Below are 19454 nucleotides of genomic sequence, written 5' to 3' on the forward strand. Positions count from 1 at the left end.
ACTGAAAAAATACCTTCTTTAAAGGGGACTCCGTATTTATACAGAAGTTGTAATTACACAAGAGGAAGTTTAATATGTCATTATTTTATCCTGTTTTTCTTTTTTCTCTTTTCATTTTATTTATGTGTATGACAATGCTATCATGAGGCCCTTAATTCAGTAGTTAGCATGTTGATAACAAAACTTTTTTTTGTAAGCATAAAGTTCCTGGATTTTCAAAAGGCATCCTAGAGAATCCAGAGACCATCCAATTCTCATTCCCATTAGGTAAGAATGAAATGCAGGGATAGTGTAGATTAGTACTAGGACACATTGTTTTGTGATATCCCTGCTGAGAAACTGGGATAGAGTTCAAGAATGATGAATTGTAGGAAAAAAAGAGGCATAGCTGTTTGAAAGGCCTTTAGTGTATTTCTTGTTGTAAATTACTCTGGCGTGACCTTGGAAATAATAAAATACTCAGAGTAGTGCAGATGAAAACTGCGGGTGTGTACCAGTCCTTGTTTCATTAGATTGCTATTAGACTAATCTTCCCCCTAATCAGCTCACAACTCCTTTGTGCTATCCTCTACTGAGATGAGATGTGGTATCAAACTCCTCTAGTTGGGAACAAAGATTATACAGGAAACTTGAAATGTGCAAAAAATAATTTTAGTTCTCATCATCTGCTGCCAGAGATGGAGAGAGGAAGAGGGAAACACACACTTACATAATCCAGAGTTATTTCACCACAGAAAGGACTGGTTTTGGCAATTTTGCATTGTACATTTCCATTCAGAAAGCCCCTTTCTCCATACAACTATGTAATTCAGTCCTCACTGGTGACACACACAATTCTGTACTCAATGATAGCTCCCGAAGGGGCGTTTCCTGAGACAGGGGGCAAACGAAGACTGCTTTTCTTTTTATTTTTGTCTAAAGATATTTTTCTGGAGCTATTTTGCTAAAACAAAGACATAAGCAAGGTAATCACATAAGGGGAGGGAACAGGGGATTTGAGGGGCAAAGAGAGAAGAGAGAAAATCTAGATGATAGTGTTTGCATGTCTCCTGGACTTTCCAACTAAGTAAGATAGCTAGTGTCTCCTTTTTATTTCACTACTGGCAGAATTGACTTTTCCTTCAAACAAAAGTGTTCTCGCTAAATATAATCATCTCATTAAAAACATAAAAAGCACTTGATAAAAATCTAATGTCTCTTTCATGATAAAGCTAGAACTAGAAGGGAACTTGCTCATCCTGATAAAGGGATCTCTACAAAAACACAACAACATATATACATAATTGGAGAAGACAAGTTATTTGCTCTTAATACTCCTATTCAACATTATAGTGAAGATTCCTAGGGCAATTAGGCAAGAAAGTAAAATAGAAGACATTCAGATCCAAAAGGAAATAGCAAATTCAGCTTTATTCACAGACATACTCTTATGTAATTAAAAGATATAGAGTGAATTCAGCAAAATGAGGATTGAAATGTTTATCTATACAGTGGCAATGAACAAGCAGAAGAATATTTAAGAAAATAAATCATTTACACTAACACCAAAGGAAATACTGTAAAAAATTAACAAATGTAGAAAACAACTTAGAGAAAGTATTATTTCTGATATGTTGAAAGATCTGAAGATCATTCTTGTAAAACTGTTACAAGCTTCTTTTCCTCACATAATCTAAATGCTCTGCTACACATCAACAAGAAACTATTTGCAAATTTCATGGGTTTTCTTGTTTTGCTTTTTAAAAATTTTTGAGACAAGGTCTCCCTAATATTGACCTCCAATTTGTTGACACAAATGATCTGCCTCAACTTCTAGAATAGCTAAGTAGCTGGAACTATAGGTTCTTGCAACCACATCCAGCTAAAGTTCATTTTTATTATCTTTGATTAAAATGCCCATCAATATACGTTTTATACACATATTTCACTGAGCATAACTTTCTTCAAAATATGCACTTATATTTGGGTCTGTAACATTACTCATGTTAATTCTGAGTAAAAATGTCTTGAGTTTTAAAATTCTCTAACAATCTCCTTTCATAAATCAAAATGTTTTTTAAAAATTTAATTTATATATTAATTGAACACAAATTTTTTTGACAAGGTGTTGTGCAAAAAGGGTACAGTTACATAGTAGGGCAGTGTGTACATTTCTTGTGATATCTTACGCCCTGTTTTTCTTTCCCTTCTCTAGGTCAGGTAGATATATATACAATATACAATGTATCAAGAACATATACAGTAGCCTCGTGGCCAAGCCCAAGAAAATTCGCCTAGGGCTTTAAATGTAATGTCGATATTAGACAATATGTTGACAGTAGTCTTATATGAACGTACATACATAGCTTTTGAGCTATTGTATCCCACTGAGAGGTCGATTTTTGACCTTTATATGTTGAGTAGTTGTTTCATTTTAGTTACATACTGTTGGGTCGCTGCCCCAGTCCTGTGGGAAATACCATTTGACAAGCAGTTTTTGGTTTCACAGACCTGGTCTCTACTGTCTCTCTGTCTCCCTTTCTCAACAGTCATATATCAGGGAGGTCATGCCCCTTTATTTTCTGTGTTCTAGGCTTGTCTCGTTCAACATTATTTGTTCGAGTTCTGACCATTTCCCTGTGAATAACAATATTTCACCATTCCTAATCGCTATGTAGTATTCCATTGTGTATAGGTACCATATTTTTTGGATCCATTCATCTGTGGAGGGTCATCTGGATCGTTTCCATATTTTGGCTATTGTGAATTGTGCCGCGATAAACATGGAAGTGCAACTGTCTTTTTGATATCTTGGGACTTGCTGTTTAGGATAGATGCCTAGGAGTGGTATGGCTGGGTCACAGGGTAGGTCTATATTGAGCTTTTTGAGAAACCGCCATACTGTTCTCCAAAGTGGCTGTACTAATTTGCACTCCCACCAACAATGGAGAAGGGTTCCTCTTTCCCCGCACCCCCTCCAGCATTTGTTGTTGTCTGAGTTCAGAGTACAGGCCATTTTGTATCCTGCTACTTTACCAAAATGGTTTATTAGGTGTAGGAGTTTGGGGACTGAGTTTTTTGGGTCCTTCAGATATAAGATCATGTCGTCTGCGAATAGGGATAACATGATTTCTTCCTTGCCGATGTGGATCCTTGATGTCCTCCTCTTGCCTTATTGCTATGGCTAGGGATTCCAGCACTATGTTGAACAGAAGTGGGGAGAGTGGGCATCCTTGTCTTGTTCCTGATTTTAGGGGGAATGACTTAAGTTTCTCTCCATTTAATATGATATTAGCAGTTGGTCTGTTGTATATGGCTTTTATTGTTTTGAGGAATGTTCCATCTATTCCTGTTCTCTCCAAAGCTTTTAATAGGTACGGATGTTGTATTTTGTCAAAGGCTTTTTGGGCATCGACTGAGATAACAATGTGATTCTTGATTTTAGTTCTGTTTATGTGGTGAATTACGTTGATTGATTTACAGATGTTGAACCATCCTTGTGACTGTGGGATGAAGCCTACTTGGTCATGATGTATAACTTTCTTGATCAGTTTCTGGATTCTGTTAGCTAATATTTTATTGAGGAGCTTTGCCTCTGTGTTCATTAGTGATATTGGTCTGTAGTTCTCTTTTTTTGTTGGGTCTTTGCCTGGTTTGGGAATGAGTATGATATTAGCTTCATAGAATGAGTTTGGGATTTCTCCCTCTGTTTCTATTTCACGGAAGAGTTTGAGGATTATTGGTATTTGCTCCTCACTAAAGGTTTTGTAGAATTCATTGGTGAATCCATCTGGGCCTGGGCTTTTCTTTGTTGGGAGGTTCTTGATTACCTCCTGTATCTCACTGTAAGTTATTGGTTTATTTAGTTGATTTATTTCTTCTTGATTAAGTTTGGGCAGTTTATACTTCTCTAAGAATTGATCCATTTCTGTAAAATTATTGTTTTTTACTGAATAGAGGTTCTGGAAATAGTTCCTTATGATTGTTTGAATATTGTGTGTACTTGTAATTTTTCCAGTGGAGTCCCTGATTTTACGTATATGAGTCTCTTCTCTTCTTTTTTTTTGTAAGTCTTGTGAGGGGTCTGTCAATTTTATTTATTTTCTCAAAGAACCAGCTTTTAGTTTTATTTATTTGTTGAATGTTCTTTCTATTTTCAATCAGATTTATCTCTTCTTTAATCTTTGTGATCTCTCTCCTCCTAGTCATTTTAGATTCAGTCATTTCTTGTTTCTCCAGTTGTTTTAGTTTCATCGTTAGGTTATTTACCTGCTCTGCTTCCATTCTTTTAATGTGAGTGCTAAGGGCAATGATCTTGCCCCTCAGTACTGCCTTAGCTGTGTCTCATAGGTTTCTTTGTGATGTATTTTCATTGTCATTGTGGCTTATGAATTCGTTAATTTCATCTTTGATTTGGAATGTGGCCCATGTTCTTTGTGTGCGCTATGACATGGTCTATTTTGGAGTATGATCCATGTGCTGCTGAGAAGAAGGTGTATTGGGTCTCTGTAGGGTGGAAGATTCTGTATAGATCTGTCAGATCCATTTGGGATATGGTGTTACTTAGGTCCTCAGCTCCCTTGCTGATGATCCTCTGGGTGTTGGATCTGTCTCTTGGAGAGAGTGGGGTATTGAAGTCTCCCACTATGATTGTGTTTGCGTCTATCTTGTTCTGTATTTCTGTGAGAATTTGCTTGACATATGTGGGCCCTCTTTTGTTCGGTGAGTATACATTTATCACCGTGATGTCTTGATTCTGGATTTTTCCTTGTATTAAAATGTAGTGTCCTTCTTTGTCTTTTTGAGTTGATTTTAATGAAAAGTCCAGCTTGTCTGAGATCAGGATGGCTACACCTGCTGTTTTGGTAGGTGAGTTTGCTCGGAAGATCTTGTGCCATCCTTTCATTCGGAGCCTGTTTTTGTCCCTTGCTGTAAGGTGGGTCTCTTGTAGACAACAGATGCCAACTTTTTGTTTGCGGATCCATTCTGCCTGTCTGCTCCTCTTTATCGGAGAGTTTATATCATTTATATTCAAAGAGATCAAGGATAAGTGTTTTTTTCTCCTTCCGTTTTCTTGTTGGGCTGTTTTTTCCTCTTTTTTTTTTCTTGTCTTTAGTGAGCTGCTCTTTCTGTTTCTGTTTCTGTCTGTGTGTCCTGTACGATCTCTGTTGGGTGGGATTCCCCTCTTAGAATTCGCTGTAGGGCTGGTTTTTTTATTCACATACTCCTTTAGATCCTCTTTGCTATGGAAAAATCTGGTTTTCTCTTCCAATATGAACTCCAATTTCGCTGGATATTTAATCCTAGGTTACATATTGTTGGCCTGTAGAACTTGGATGGTGTTCTTCCACTCACTTCGTGCTTGGTATGTTTGTGTGGAGAGGTCTGCTGTTATTCAAATCCTCTGCCCATTGTAGAAAATTTCTTTCTTCGTTTTGGCTGCATTCAGAATTTGCTCTTTATTCTTGAGATCTGAAGTCCTGAATATTATGTGCCTTGGGGTGGCTTTTCTGGGGTCTGGCCTGCCAGGTGTCCTATAGGCTTCGGTTACCTGGATGGGGTCCCTTGTGAGACTGGGGAAGTTTTCTGCAATAACTTTATTGAAAATATGATGAAGCCCTCTGCTCTGGAACTCAGCTCCTTCTTCTATTCCAATTATGTGCAGATTATATCTCTTGTCTTTGTCCATTAGTTCCTGGATTAGTCTGCCCTGAAGTTTCACCGTTTCTTGGAGTGTGGTCATTTTCTGGTTGTTGTCGGCTGCTTCATCGTCCAAGCGGGAGATTCTGGATTCCATATGGTCAATTCTTTGTGCTATGGATTCAATTGCGGAGTTTATGGATGTCAGAGAGCTATTTATGGTTGTCAGATCAGCTCTGATCATGGGAATTTCTTCCTTTAAAGAGTTGTATTTTAAATCTATTTTTTCATGCATTTCACTTCTCAGGATGTTAAGATCTTCTTTAACGGAGGTTTGCATTGTATCCATTTTTGCTCCCATTTCTTTCTTGGCTTCCTGGATGTCCTTCAAGACTTCCACTCTAAACTCCTGGAATTGTTTTCTGATTTCGCTTCTGACGCTTCCCATCATTTCTGTTAACATGGCCTCATTTGTTTTTTTATTCTCCATCTCCTCTTCAGTCATGCTGCTTTTTGGAGCTGGCGAGCTGGCTTGCCCTTTGATGAACTGTGTTATATTTCTTTGTGATTTGCGCATCTGGAGATCTGTGGGTGGCTTCCCTGGTTTGGTTTTGTGCTGATTCCCGCTGGTCCGTCAGTGGGAGCCTTGTGCCCTGGTGTCCTCGCTCTGGGTTTGGGTTTGGCTGTTGGACCTTGCTTCCCAATGGATGAGCGTGACCTTCTCGGTTGTTGCTGAGGTGGTCACTCTCCCTGTACTTGGGGGCCAGTAGGTTCTGTGTCTTTCTCTGCGGGACAGTGTACTGCCGTTGTGCTGTGCTGACCCTAGTGTGCCACTATTGGGGGTTTGTTGGTCGCTAATTCAGCGTGGTATGGAGGCTTATCTCTTCTTTGGTTCTTTTTTCCATTCTGTATCTTGGTCAGAGGAGCTCACCTATCAGGCAGTTCATCTTCCTATGTAGACAGCTCCGGGGCCGGTGTTGTTGGGGTGCGGCCCACCCACTTGTGCGAAATGCGCCAAACTGAGTGGGCACGGGCTGATGGAGAGCTCTGCCCTCCTGTGTAGGCGTGCCTACCAGAGCGGGCGCTGTTGCCGGGGGCCCCGCCCACCTGTGCACTCTGTGCCCACTACAATGGGCGCTGTTGCTGTGGCCCATACACCTGAGCGGGGTACGCCTACCAGAGCAAGCCCAGGGTTGTTGGGTTGTGCTTGCGCCCTCCTGCGAGTCCGCTGTGGGGGGTGGTATGTGTGGGGCACAGTGGGATCAACTGTTCAGGCGCGGGTTAGCGCCCTCAGACTGCGCCTCTGCTGCAAGGGGGGGGGGGGGCGTGATCAGGCCCAGGTGTCCCTGCTGTGCTGGTATCGCCCACCAGCACCTGTGATTTTAGTTGTAAAGGTCCGCGGTCCAGGTGCCTTGGGTGGAGCTTGCACTGCCTGCCATCCCCCAGCCCCTGTTGGGAAGGGGGCAGGGCTGGTTCGACCAGTTCCGGCTCCTGGGCAGCCTTGGGGCTGCTCCACCTTTCCTCTGCTAAATTCTTGTGGCTTCCCAGTGCCTGATGGGAGCTTCCCGCATGTTTTGGGGGTTCTTTGTTCCCTCGGGGTGGGGAGGGGGAGGGAGGGAGAGGGAGGGAGATCTAGCTTCTTTGTAGGGTTTGGGTCTCTGATAGCTGGTCTCCCGTTGGGGGAGGGGGTAATGGGGGACTCACTGGTCCTGGATTGTGTGTGTGTGTCCCCCACCACCGTTGGTCCTTCGGGTGTGGCAAAAGGTCGTGGTGGCGGCCCCGGCTCTCCCCTTCTGCACCGCTGGGTTCCCCAGCCGCTTACGACCATTTCTGGTGTGGACCCGAACTTTCCATTGCTGCCGTTGCCATGTGTCTTGGTCCGCACTCTCCCTGGTTTCCGTGGAGTCCCGCTGTCTGGACTCTGAGCTCCCGGTGTGAGTTTTCTGCAGTCCATCTGCCGATCACCGTGTCCCCTTTCCCAGCCTGGCCCTGTTTGGGCCAGGGTCGGCTGGTGGGGGGAGGGTGCCCCACAGATTCTCCGGCTCCGTGTAGGTTTTCGGCTCTTCTTTTTTGCTCCCTTTTGATTTCCTGCGTTTCTCCACTGCTTCTGGCTGCTGGTTTTGCTGGGTTCTTGATGGGGTGTTGGGTGCTGGAGTTCCCAGCTCGCTATTCAGTTGGAGTGAGTCGGGGTGCCTCCCTACTGTGGCGACGCCATCTTCCCTCCCCAATCAAAATGTTTAAACAGATATGTTCTTATTTCTTTACTGATTTAACCCGAAAGTGTTTTGAGAGTAAAACCCATTTATAACTAAAAAATACAGCAGCTGCATAAACTTCCATGAAAGAAAATTCAGTCTTCAAGTGTATTCTGAGTTTCAATAACTGCCATAATAATCAATATATAGGAAAACAAACACTATTTTCCCCAAAACATTCCCTTGTGTTACTCCTTCATAGTTAATCTCTCTCCTCCTAAGACAACCACTGTAATGTTTTCATTTTAAGTACAAAGTATGTTCCAATTTTCTCCCAGACTTGTTCTTTGACTTATATATTACTTTGAAATGTTCAGTTAAATTTCCTTATATCTAGAAAATTTCCATATTTTTATTGATACACTATATGTACTAAAGACAATAGAGTAAGAAAATAGTGAAGACATAAATCATTTTTTGACAAGATTAATATTATGGCCCAATATGTGGCCTATCTTGGTGAACATTCCATGTAGATTTGGGGGGGGAAATGCAGTACTTCACTGAATTTTGTTTAGCTTTTCTTTATAATCATGGGAAAGACAGGTAATATAGGGTCACTCCATCTTACTTCAGTAATCACCCTCTTAAATAAGTAACTAGTGTTAGCTAGCTTTCTTCCTCACTGTGACCAAAACACTTAAGAATAACAAAAGAGGAAGAACTATTTGGGGAGACCAGGAACTAGAGAAATTGAGGAAGGGGCCAGAGGCCAGGTATATCCATCAAAGTCATGCCTCCATTAAGCTATTTCTTCCAACTAGGTGTCACCTCCTAACGTCTTCAAAATCACATCACAAACATTCAAATATATAAACTTGCAGACATTTCATATGCTCATGCTAGAATACATCCAATTGCTAAGCCTATAAGCTCATCATAGTTCATTCAGAAGATCTGCCAAATAAAGTGATCACAACCCCCATCTCTTCAGTGGTTTCCATTGTTCACCTGGGTGCTCTGACACCCAGGATCCCCTCAGATCCCACCCCATAGCTCAGCTTCCATAGTGGAGCTATAGACAGGTTATAGTAGCTAAGAAAAATCTGTATTTATTTCTCTGCTAAGTCAGTAAATAGGTTTGTGTTGTAGCTAAGGGGGTGGGGGTGGGAGAGAAGAAACACTCCTCATGAAAACAGATAATTTAGCATTAGCTAAATTATAGGATTCATAGTTTACATTAATCACAGAGCATTTTTGATCAGTTATAATTTGTCAGGCTTGTAGATTTAGAGAAAAGAAGATCATAGTCCTTAAGAATTGACAGTTTAGGGCTGGGAATATGGCCTAGTGGCAAGAGTGCTTGCCTCCTACACATGAAGCTCTCGATTTGATTCCCCAGCACCACATATATGGAAAATGGCCAGAAGGGGCGCTGTGGCTCAGGTGGCAGAGTGCTAGACTTGAGCGGGAAGAAGCCAGGGGCAGTGCTCAGGCCCCGAGTCCAAGGCCCAGGACTGGACCCCCCCAAAAAAAGAATTGACAGTTTAGCCATGCACCAGAGGCTGATGTCTGTAATCCTAGCTACTGAGAAACCTGAAATCTACAAGATCAAGATCACAGTTTAAGACCAGCTCTGGCAAAAAAAAAAAAAAATGTCTGCAAGACTCCATTTTCCAAAACAACAAGCAAAATGTCAAGCTGGAGGTGTGACAAAAGTGGTACCAGCTGAGCAAACAAATGAGTTGAAACCTAGGTACTGGCAAAAAGAAAACAAAAAGTGATAGGCTACTAGGGAGTGAGGCAACCAGCTGTAATTACTATATAAAATTCTCCTTAGAACCTTTGTTAACAGTCTGTTGCAACTTGCCTCTATTGTATGCTATGGGCAACCAAAGTGGGTATTTATTTGTTCCAGACAATACTTCTTGCATATCCCAAAAATATTTCACTTAATAAAGAAACTTGGGTTCAAGTTCAGACTTATAACATCTAGATGTGTCATCTCAAGCATGCTTTTTTTTTTTTTACTATTAGTCTTCTCATTTATTCATTCATTCAACTATTACTTGATGAGTGGCTACTATATGCCAGGAACTAGTCTGGGTGCTGGCACACAAAATGACCTAAAATCCATGTGCTCTTGGTATTTAAATGCCCATGGGAGAGGACAACAACCATCCAATAAGAGATGTATGTCCCATATTGGAGTATAATACATGCTAAAAAGAAAAATAAAGCAAAGTCAGAAAAGAGCTGTAATTTTAAATAGGGCTGGCAGGGAAAGACCTCAATAAGAAATGACATTTAAGTAAAGCGCTCAGGGAGATGAAGGAGGGTGGCAAGTGGTTAGAGGAAAATGTTGTAAGTAGAGGTTATAATAAAGGCCAAGGCCCAGCACAAGCATGCCTGGCAGGGTTGAGGAGCACAAAAGGGTAAATAGTAGATGCCATCTAAGAGGTTACAGGGTAAGCCATTTGTATCCATCCTGACTCCTACTGTGTGAGAGAAGGGTTGCCTTTGGGAAAGTTTGGAGCAGATCATTTATCAAGCATGCTTTTTAATTCCTCTCGGCAATACTTTCCATAATAAATGGAGACAAACCGAGTTTCTAAGATGCTCTCCAAACTAAATACAGCATCTTCCCCTGTACTATATATCTATCAGCAGATTCTTATCACCATCCAAGCTGGAATCCCAGGGGTGATTTCTGTTGATCCCTCCAGGTTGATCAGAGTCTATTCTCAATCACTCTATTTCTACTCACAATTTCAACACTGTACTGTGCAACCAGGGTATACAATGTGAAGTCAAGGAAAAGACAGCATCATGCAGACTTGGCTCAAGACTTAGCTATGTAACACCAAGTTACTTATTTATCCTGTGATTTCAGCTTATTCATCTGAGAAGTGGAAGCAATGTCTCCCTCAAATGCCCTTAAATGACCTCAAATGTTAGTGGGCTCATCTCCATTCAAATTCAGTATTATTGGCCAATAGAGAGAGAAAAGCCATGTCAGTCTAGATAGAGGTGCCTCAAATTGGCCTCTAAAATCCCAGTAAAACAACCAGAGTGAAAACTAATACCTAACTTCCTCTAAGGACAGGATATTTTAATGTATCCCCTAGGCCTTAAGTTATACCTGAAACTTAAAAACGTCAAAAATTTAACTGGAAATTCATTTTCATGGTGGTGAACTCCCATTTGACTATAATACCCTTGGAGCATAGAAATCACAACAAGCTCAAAGCAGTGTCTCCCAAAATTTCTTAGGCTCTACTAACATGTTAATGCTCAAAGAGTTTCTCTTGAGTAAATGAATGAAAGGACCATTAGATAGTGTTAAAAACAAACTGGTGGGGCTGGAAATATGGCCTAGTGGCAAGAGTGCTTGTCTCGTATACATGAAGCCCTGGGTTCGATTCCCCAGCAACACATATATGGAAAACGGCCAGAAGTGGCGCTGTGGCTCAAGTGGCAGAGCGCTATGCTAGCCCTGAGCAAAAAAAAAGAAGCCAGGGACAGTGCTCAGGCCCTGAGTCCAAGGCCCAGGACTGGCAAAAACAAACAAAACAAACTGGTGAAACCACTTCTCTGATTCTTATATATGAAGAACAAGCCATCCTTGACTTAGACTACCTAGGAACAATTCTACCTGATGGAAACACAGAAAGTAGTCCAGCAAATATTTTGCTTCTTTTTTTTTTTTTGGCCAGTCCTGGGCCTTGGACTCAGGGCCTGAGCACTGTCCCTGGCTTCTTCCCGCTCAAGGCTAGCACTCTGCCACTTGAGCCACAGCGCCGCTTCTGGCCGTTTTCTGTATATGTGGTGCTGGGGAATCGAACCTAGGGCCTCGTGTATCCGAGGCAGGCACTCTTGCCACTAGGCTATATCCCCAGCCCCATATTTTGCTTCTTTTGATATGAGCGAATAATGAGAAAAGGTCAGCTCTCTCTGTATTTGCAAGTACTCTGTAAATATAGTTGACTTTTCCATCTCCTCTGGCGGTGTCACACACTCAACAAGTCAACATGAGCCTGGATCTACGGAGAGAAATACCCAAGCATCATGGTAGTTTTTTTTTGACATATTCTCTCCCTACTGTATCATTCATCTGTTTTGTGTACAACAGTAGCTCCACCACCTATTTATTGTCTGTTTCTTTTTAATTTTTGTTGTTGTTGTTGTTGTGCTAGTCCTGCGGCTTGATCTCAGGACCTGGGTGCTATCTTTGTACAAGACTTACGCTTTATCACCTGAGCCCCCCACTCCACTTCCAGCATTTCTCTCGTTATTTGGAAATAAGAATTTCACTGACTTTTCTGCCTAGTCTGGCTCCTGGCATCATTTTTATATTTCTATAGAGAAATGTCTGTTTACCTCCTTTACCCATTTGCTAATTTGGTTATTTTTTCATTATGGAATTGCAAGCCTTCTTTACTGTAAAGATAAGTTCTTTATCAGACATATGACTTACAAATATTTTTATATGTTGTTTTATTCCTTTCCCCCCCCTTTCCCCCCAGTTCTGGGGCTTAGACTCAGGGCCTGGACACTGTCCTGGCTTCTTTTTGCTCAAGGCTAGCACTCTACCTCTTGAGCCACAATGCCACTTCCGGCCTTTTCTGTTTATGTGATGCTGAGGAATCAAACCCAGGACTTCGTGTATTCTAGGCAAGCACTCTACCGCTAGGCCACATTCCCAGCCCATATTCATTTTCTTGATGGTATCATAACATAAAACTTTTAAATTTTAGTGTAATAAAATGTATCAATTTTTTTTTTCTTTTTTGCTTATGCTTTTGGTTTTGTACTTTAAGAAACCAAAACCTGGGGCTGGGAATATGGTCTAGTGGCAAGAGAGCTTGCCTCGTATACATGAAGCCCTGGGTTTGATTCCTCAGCACAATATAAACAGAAAAAGCGAGAAGTAGTGCTGTGGCTCTAGTGGTAGCGTGCTAGCCTTGAGCAAAAAGAAGCCAGGGACAGTGCTCAGGCCCTGAGTCCAAGGCCCAGGACTGGCAAAGAAAAAAAAAAGAAACCAAAACCCAACCCAAAGTCATTAATATTTAGTTCAGAGATAGTACCCAGGCCCTGATATCACGCCCCAGGACTAGCACAACCAAAAAAAAAATTTTTTTTTAAAGAAACATAAAAACAACTTATAAGATCAATAGCATCATCAGTCAGGGAAAATGATAAAACCACAAAATACCATTTCATACCCACAAGGATAAGCTAACAACAAAAAAATTCAGTGCCAGGCACTGGTGGCTCACATCTGTAGTTCTAGCTACTCAGGAGGCTTATATGTGAGGATCTCAGTTCAAAGCCAGCCTGGGCAGGAAAGTCCATGAGACTTATCTCCAATTAACCACCAGAATACTGGAAGTGGCAATGTAGCTCAAAGTGGTAGAGAGCTAGCCTTCAGTTGAGCTCAGGGACAGCCCCCATGCCTGAGTCCAAGGCCCACAACCAAAAACAAAACCAAATTCAGTAATAAGTATAGGTAACAATGTGAAGAAACTGAACTGTCTTTGATTACTAATGAGACTATAAAATGCTACGGCTACTTTGGAAAACAATTCACAGTTCTTCAAATTGTTAAATTAAAAAGTTATAATAAGACCCATCATTCCACTCAGACAGAAACCCAAGAGAAATGAAGATATTTCTATGCAAAAAAAGAAAACAACCAAAAAACAAAGTGTGCAAAAACATTCACCAAAACCCAGATGGGATAAAACCCATCAACTAAAGAATGCAAAAGCAAAATGTGGGATGTCCATACAATAGTATATTATTTGACAATAAAAATGAATGAATTACTGATATGTGTGAGGACAGATATACGGATAAAGAGACAGAGATAGACATATGGAAAACAAACCAAGCACAAAAGACTACATAGTTTATGACTCTATTTATATGAAATATCTATACTGGGCAAATCTATGCATGCAGATTAGTGGCTGCAAAAGAGTCACTCCTAGTGTGGTTTTTTCTTAGGTCAAAGAAAACCTTCTAAAATTGACTATGGTAAAGATTATCATCTGCATTTATTTATATTACAACCCACTGACCTGTACATTGTAAATGCATTAATTCTATAGTACCTAAATTATTATCTCAATAAAGATGTTAAAATCCCAACAAAAAAATGCTGACCAGTGGCTGTAAGACCATGAATCCTACTTTGTGTCAACATATTCTAGGTATCTTCTTGACATTTTTTTAGATCACACAAACATAAGGCAAGAGTTATCTTCCTTTGGAGGGTAGCAAAATTATAGCACTTCCTCAATGGCAACCATCTGGCCAGCATGAGGCAGGCTTTTGTTATTATTGGAGTACAGTCCTGCAATATGCTAGTATCCTAACCTGCTGGACAGGTCCAAGAAGACTACGCTGGAACTCATGGCAGCAGCCCTCCTTCTACTGACTGGGCACAAAAATGACCTTAAATTGCAAAGTGGAAAGCAGAGCTTAACAATTTTTTTGTCATAAGAGATATGTACAATATGGGCACTCAAAGCTTTCTTCACTTCTGAAGTCCTCCCCACCTCTTACCCCAAGTATTGTATTCTAACTCAAGCATACTTCAAATATAGGTACATCATCAATTAACTAGTATATAACAAGAAGGACTTTTAAAAGCATTATGTAAGGGAGCACTGATTTCAGAGTCATTAGTTATATGACTATAGTCCCATTCCAATACCAGGGTTTTTAATCTGGAAAATGGAGATAATAAAGGCAACTGCTTCACAAAAATGCTACAAAGCTTAAATAAATATGGGTGAAATGTTTAGAATAGCTGATAAATATTAAGTGCTAGATTTTATTTTTCTATCCTCGTAAACTTGTAAATCCTTTTATTTATTTTTGTCAGTTGTAGGGCTTGAAGTCAGAGCCTGGGTACTGTCCTAGAGCTTTTTTCACTCAAGGCTAGAGCTCCACCACTGACCCACAGCACCATTTCCAATTATCTGGTGGTTAATTGGAGACAGGAGTCTCACAGACTCCTGCCTGGGCTGATTTTGAACCTCAATCCTCAGATCTCAGTCACCTAAATAGCTAGGATTATAGGTGTGAGCCACCAGTGCTCAGCTCCAACCCCCCCCCCCACACCTTTTTTTTTTTTTGGCTCAAAATAATAGAGATATTATTAACTTAAAATCTCTGATTCCTGGGTCAGTATTCTGGAGCATTAGTAGATAGCCCTCTATGAGTGACTAAATTTTAAGATTTAAAATATACAAATAACAAGCAACAATGTCAACCAGTAGTATAGTGTGTATATCATAACACAAGTTCAATCCATTCTTTTCATATACATTTAATGTTTTACCATCTGAAAGAGATGTAGACACTAAGTCCCAGAATATTTGAAAGATGGCTCAGATTTTGTTTTCCTTTTCTTCCAAGTTTTATTAAAGGAGCAATGGGTACATAACTATGCTTAGCCACTGATTGAAAATAGACTTTTTTCCCTGTCCTTTGTCTGTTTTCTAGAAGCATATTCATACAAACAATTTCTGTACTATTCTCAGAGACTGGTTTTTCTTTTATTTATTTATTTTTAATTTGTTTATTAATTGAACACAAATTTTTTTGACAAGGTGTTGTGCAAAAAGGGTACAGTTACATAGTAGGGCAGTGTGTACATTTCTTGTGATATCTTACTGGTTTTTCTAACTAGTAACTAATACCTATATATTTAATTCAAGAGACTCGCAAAATAACGCTAGTATTTTGTACAAATAAATGTAGAAAGAATGATTCAAGATATCTCCAGTCAAGTGGATCAACTTTCTTTTCCTCAAACTCTGTTTCCAGGCCTTCACATTCCAGCATTTCCTGTTCCTGAAAAGCTCTCCAAAGTAGCCTCCAGCTGCACTGCTGTTTTGGCCCACCCAGCCAGCTAGCTTGCTCTGCTCTTAAGACTCAGTGACTCAAAATAGCCCTCTTCAACAACCCAAAAACTCCCTATCTTTCTCTACCCATCTCTGTCTCTGTCTCTCTCAATCTCAAATCTCTTTCTCTCTCTCTCACCAGGAACATGCTTCTAACCACTTTATCTTTCTGACCCACAGACTATAGGCTCAAGGAGGGAAGGAGATGTCTGCCTTGTTCAATATGGCTTCCCTGGTTCCCATCACAAAGCTCAGCATAGAGCAGGAGCCAAATAAAATTGACAACATCCAGGGTTAAGGATGTAGCTCAGTGTTCTCAAGTTCACAAGGCCCAGAGTTGATCCCCAGAACTAAAGAGAAAGAAAAAGAGAACAAAGGGAGGAATGAGGAGTGGGGGAGGGAGGGAAGAGGCACTGAAGTCCTCCAAGAATTCAAAGGATCAGTGAGAAACTGATTTAACTCTTCCACTCAAATTTGTTGAAGTATTCCACATCTCAAGCTGCCCACATGACACATATATATATATATATTCCATAAAAAGAAGTCCATGTGATGAATTCAACTTAGAGAAAATTTCAGAAAAAAGACTTTGGGTGAGGTTATATGTATTTTAAAATAACTATGCAAAACCATAGAAAGCTATTTTAAAAGCATCAGAAGAAAAAAGTAGAAATGTCAAAGTTTCATATACAAACATGCTATTTGGGGCAGGCCAAATAGCAAAGTGGAGGAAACAAGAATGCATATAATCCTCATAGATTATTGCAATTCTTTTCCAAAGTAAATGTATCTCTTAATGAAAGCAAAAGTGCTCAACCATAATTCTAAATATATCCAGAAAAGTAGCCAGTGTTGTGATGAGCTTCTAGGATCAGCTGCCCACAGCAAGAGATAAGTAGGCCCTGAGACCACTCAAAGTGTGAATCTTACTTGTGAGGGGAAAAAAAGTGTTCTCATGTGATTCCCATTTTGTCTGTTCTTTTCCAACAGGACAGACAGTATGAGTATCACATCAGAAAGATCCCAAAACAGCCTCCTAGAGAAACTTTGCTTTAGTGATGAATACACAAGACAATGGAGAGAAAGAGAAAGAAGGGAAAGAGGAAGAGAAGAGAAAGGAGTGAAAGAAAAGAGTGAGAATGGGAGGAAAGTGAGAGAAAGGGAAAGAGAGGGAGGGAGATGTGTTTTACCAGGAAACAGGTATATATTAAGAGCCTTAGCTGTCCATATAGAAGGAAGAAAAAGAAACAAGTTGGGGGGTGGGAGAATCTTAAGAGTGAAAGGACAAACAAGAGAGATGAATAACCAGCAACTATATTTGATATAAGGACATAAGATGAACACATCTGAGAGTTTACAGAGATTTTAGAAAAAAGGCGGTCTGACCAAGCTCTTCCTCTAAATTAGCAGAGTGCTTGTCAGCATCTGACATTTTCCAGACTCATCTTTGAGCTATCCACATCTAACCTACTCTAATTGTTGACATCATAAAAGGTTCTTGAAGCAGAGGCCAAATCTTCTAAAGGAAATCTCTCCTCACTTTTTGTTTTCTTCAAACAACTCAGAACTAACTACTCTAGGCAAAAGGAAGACATTCTAGGTAAACCCAACAGGTACCAAGTCTGTCTGGGCTGTCAGCTGAAACTTCTTCAAATTAACTGTCAAGGAATTCTGCTAGGCACACCCATCCTTACAATACTGGGACCACCACAGCATTAACTTTAACCTACAATATGCTCAGACAATTATTACACCTAAGAAAGGGTGGGACAATCTCTCCTCTAAACTCCAACAGACCACTGAAAATGCAGGTGGCTCATGCCTGTAATCCTAGCTACTCAGGAGGCTGAGATCTGAGGACTGAGGTTCAGAGCCAGTCCAGGCAGGATAATTAACCACCAGAAAGTGTGACTGTGGCTTCAAGTGGTCCAGTACTACCCTTGAGCAGGTCCTGGGTTCAGGCCCACGACCAAGAAATATTTAAATAGTCTAGACCATTTTCTATAATAAAAAAAAATTACAAAAATGTGCCTAGCTTACTTTCCAGCACAAAGCATGTTTTATTTGAATATTTGTACAAATGAAAAAAAATGTTCATTGAGAATCACCTTCACAGCTGAGAAGCAGTTATTTCTCAAGCTATTTGGAAAGTATTTCTAGAAATTGTATACAGTGCAGGGGACCGTTTTCTATAGCTATTCTATTTGGCCTGACAAGAAAATGATTTTTAATACTTGTGTTCACTGTTATGGTAATTTCTGAATATGTAATATAAAAATGTTAGGTAAGAAAATCAATTAACTTCGGAGCTTTCAAGCAGTTGGACTCTGACATCTTGATCTGCAAGTGGATAAAAGGTGACATCGTGTTTGTTACATACTGGGAACTTTGATAAAGGACCTTTCACCTCTGCAATGCCAGGTGGCTGCGGGCATTCATTGAAACTCTCGGGCCAGGCGGGCCTGGCATCCGGCGGACCCCACCTTTCAGTCTTCCGTAGCCTTCCTTGATGCTCTCACCCAGCCCCAGAAGGCCGCTTCGGTACCGCAGGGAGGGCAGAGTCCCGTGTAAAAGGGAACTCGAGGCCACATTCCGGATCAGCTCCAGGCCCTACGTTCTCGGCCCTCACTGCAGCTCCAGCCCGCGGAGGACGCGTCCAGACGCCGCTCGGGCCGTTCAAACAAAGGCCCGTTCCCCGTGCCCCCGGCCGGCACGGCCACTCACCGCTCAGGTAGTTGGTCCACTTGTACAGCACCCCCTCCATGGCGTCCGCCGGCCCTGGGCCTGCTCCGCGCCCGGGCCACACGCCCACACCCGCCGGCCCCCTCACTGGCCCTGGGCCCGAGAGGCGTCTGACTCCGACAGCAGGATCATCGCCCGGCGAGGCCCAGACGCCCACGTCCGGCGCCCGGGCCCGGTGCGGGGACGCCCGGCCCGCCTCACATCCTTGGCCCGGGGGCGGGGTCACCGCGATGGCCGCGGCGGCTGTGGCCGCGACCGGCCGTCAGCCAGAGCGGCTGGGCCGAACCCGCTGCCCACGAGGAAGCCAAGGCGCCGGGCGGGCCCGTCCGGGTGGCTGAGGCTTCCAAAGTGGGGAGACTGTGGCAGCGGTTGTGGGCGGAGCCACCGCGCGCTACCAGAGCCCGGGAGCCACGGAGCCGGGGCGCCCGCGCATGCTCAGTGTGCCGTTCCACCGCATTCTGTCAAAATCCATTCCGGAATTTCAAGGAGGCAGTGGCACCGGGCCTGCTGCTGGGAGAAAGGCTCGCAGGGAAATTGAGTCCTGGGATGCTGGTCTGAGGTTTGACAGTAGGAGATGGGGAAGGAAGGGAGGAGGGTGGTCCTGAGACCAGGGCGCATGAAGAGGGAGGCCCCATGAGGACAATATGGGCCACAGTTTGTAAATGGTGGCGCAAAAAGGTGGGGTTCCTTGGGGCTGGGAATATGGTCTAGTGGGACAGTGCTCAGGCCCTGAGTTCAAGCCCCAGGACTGGTAAAAAGAAAAAAAAAAAGGTGGGGTACCAACTTCCAATGTCTGAGGATCTACTTGACCTGTTAGATTATCCCTTGGATTCTTGTCCCTAATCGTCCAGCCCTTAAATGATCCAGCCCTCTGGATAAGGATATGGGAAATTCATCCCCTACTATGTAAACATGTGTTAGCCAAATGTGGAGGCCTCACCCCTGGAAGGTTGGTTTGGGTATCAGTGGCATTGACATCACC

General features: G+C 42.0%; 1 protein-coding gene across 2 annotated transcripts in view; it reads right to left on the reverse strand.

The window, feature by feature from the left end:
• Window positions 1-18849, reverse strand: part of Plekha8 (pleckstrin homology domain containing A8) — a 53996-nt gene extending 35147 nt beyond the window's left edge. Inside the window, exon 1 of one of the 2 annotated variants that reach the window (XM_048339599.1) lies at window positions 18455-18849. In XM_048339599.1, the coding sequence (XP_048195556.1) occupies window positions 18455-18494 (40 nt within the window). In that variant the 5' untranslated portion in view covers window positions 18495-18849. The remainder of the gene's footprint in view (window positions 1-18454) is intronic. The other variant, XM_048339600.1, reaches the window with a different exon arrangement.
• Window positions 18850-19454: the final 605 nt, after the last annotated feature.

The sequence above is a fragment of the Perognathus longimembris genome, chromosome 2, assembly GCF_023159225.1.
Source record: "Perognathus longimembris pacificus isolate PPM17 chromosome 2, ASM2315922v1, whole genome shotgun sequence".
In the NCBI taxonomy this organism is placed as follows: domain Eukaryota; kingdom Metazoa; phylum Chordata; class Mammalia; order Rodentia; family Heteromyidae; genus Perognathus; species Perognathus longimembris.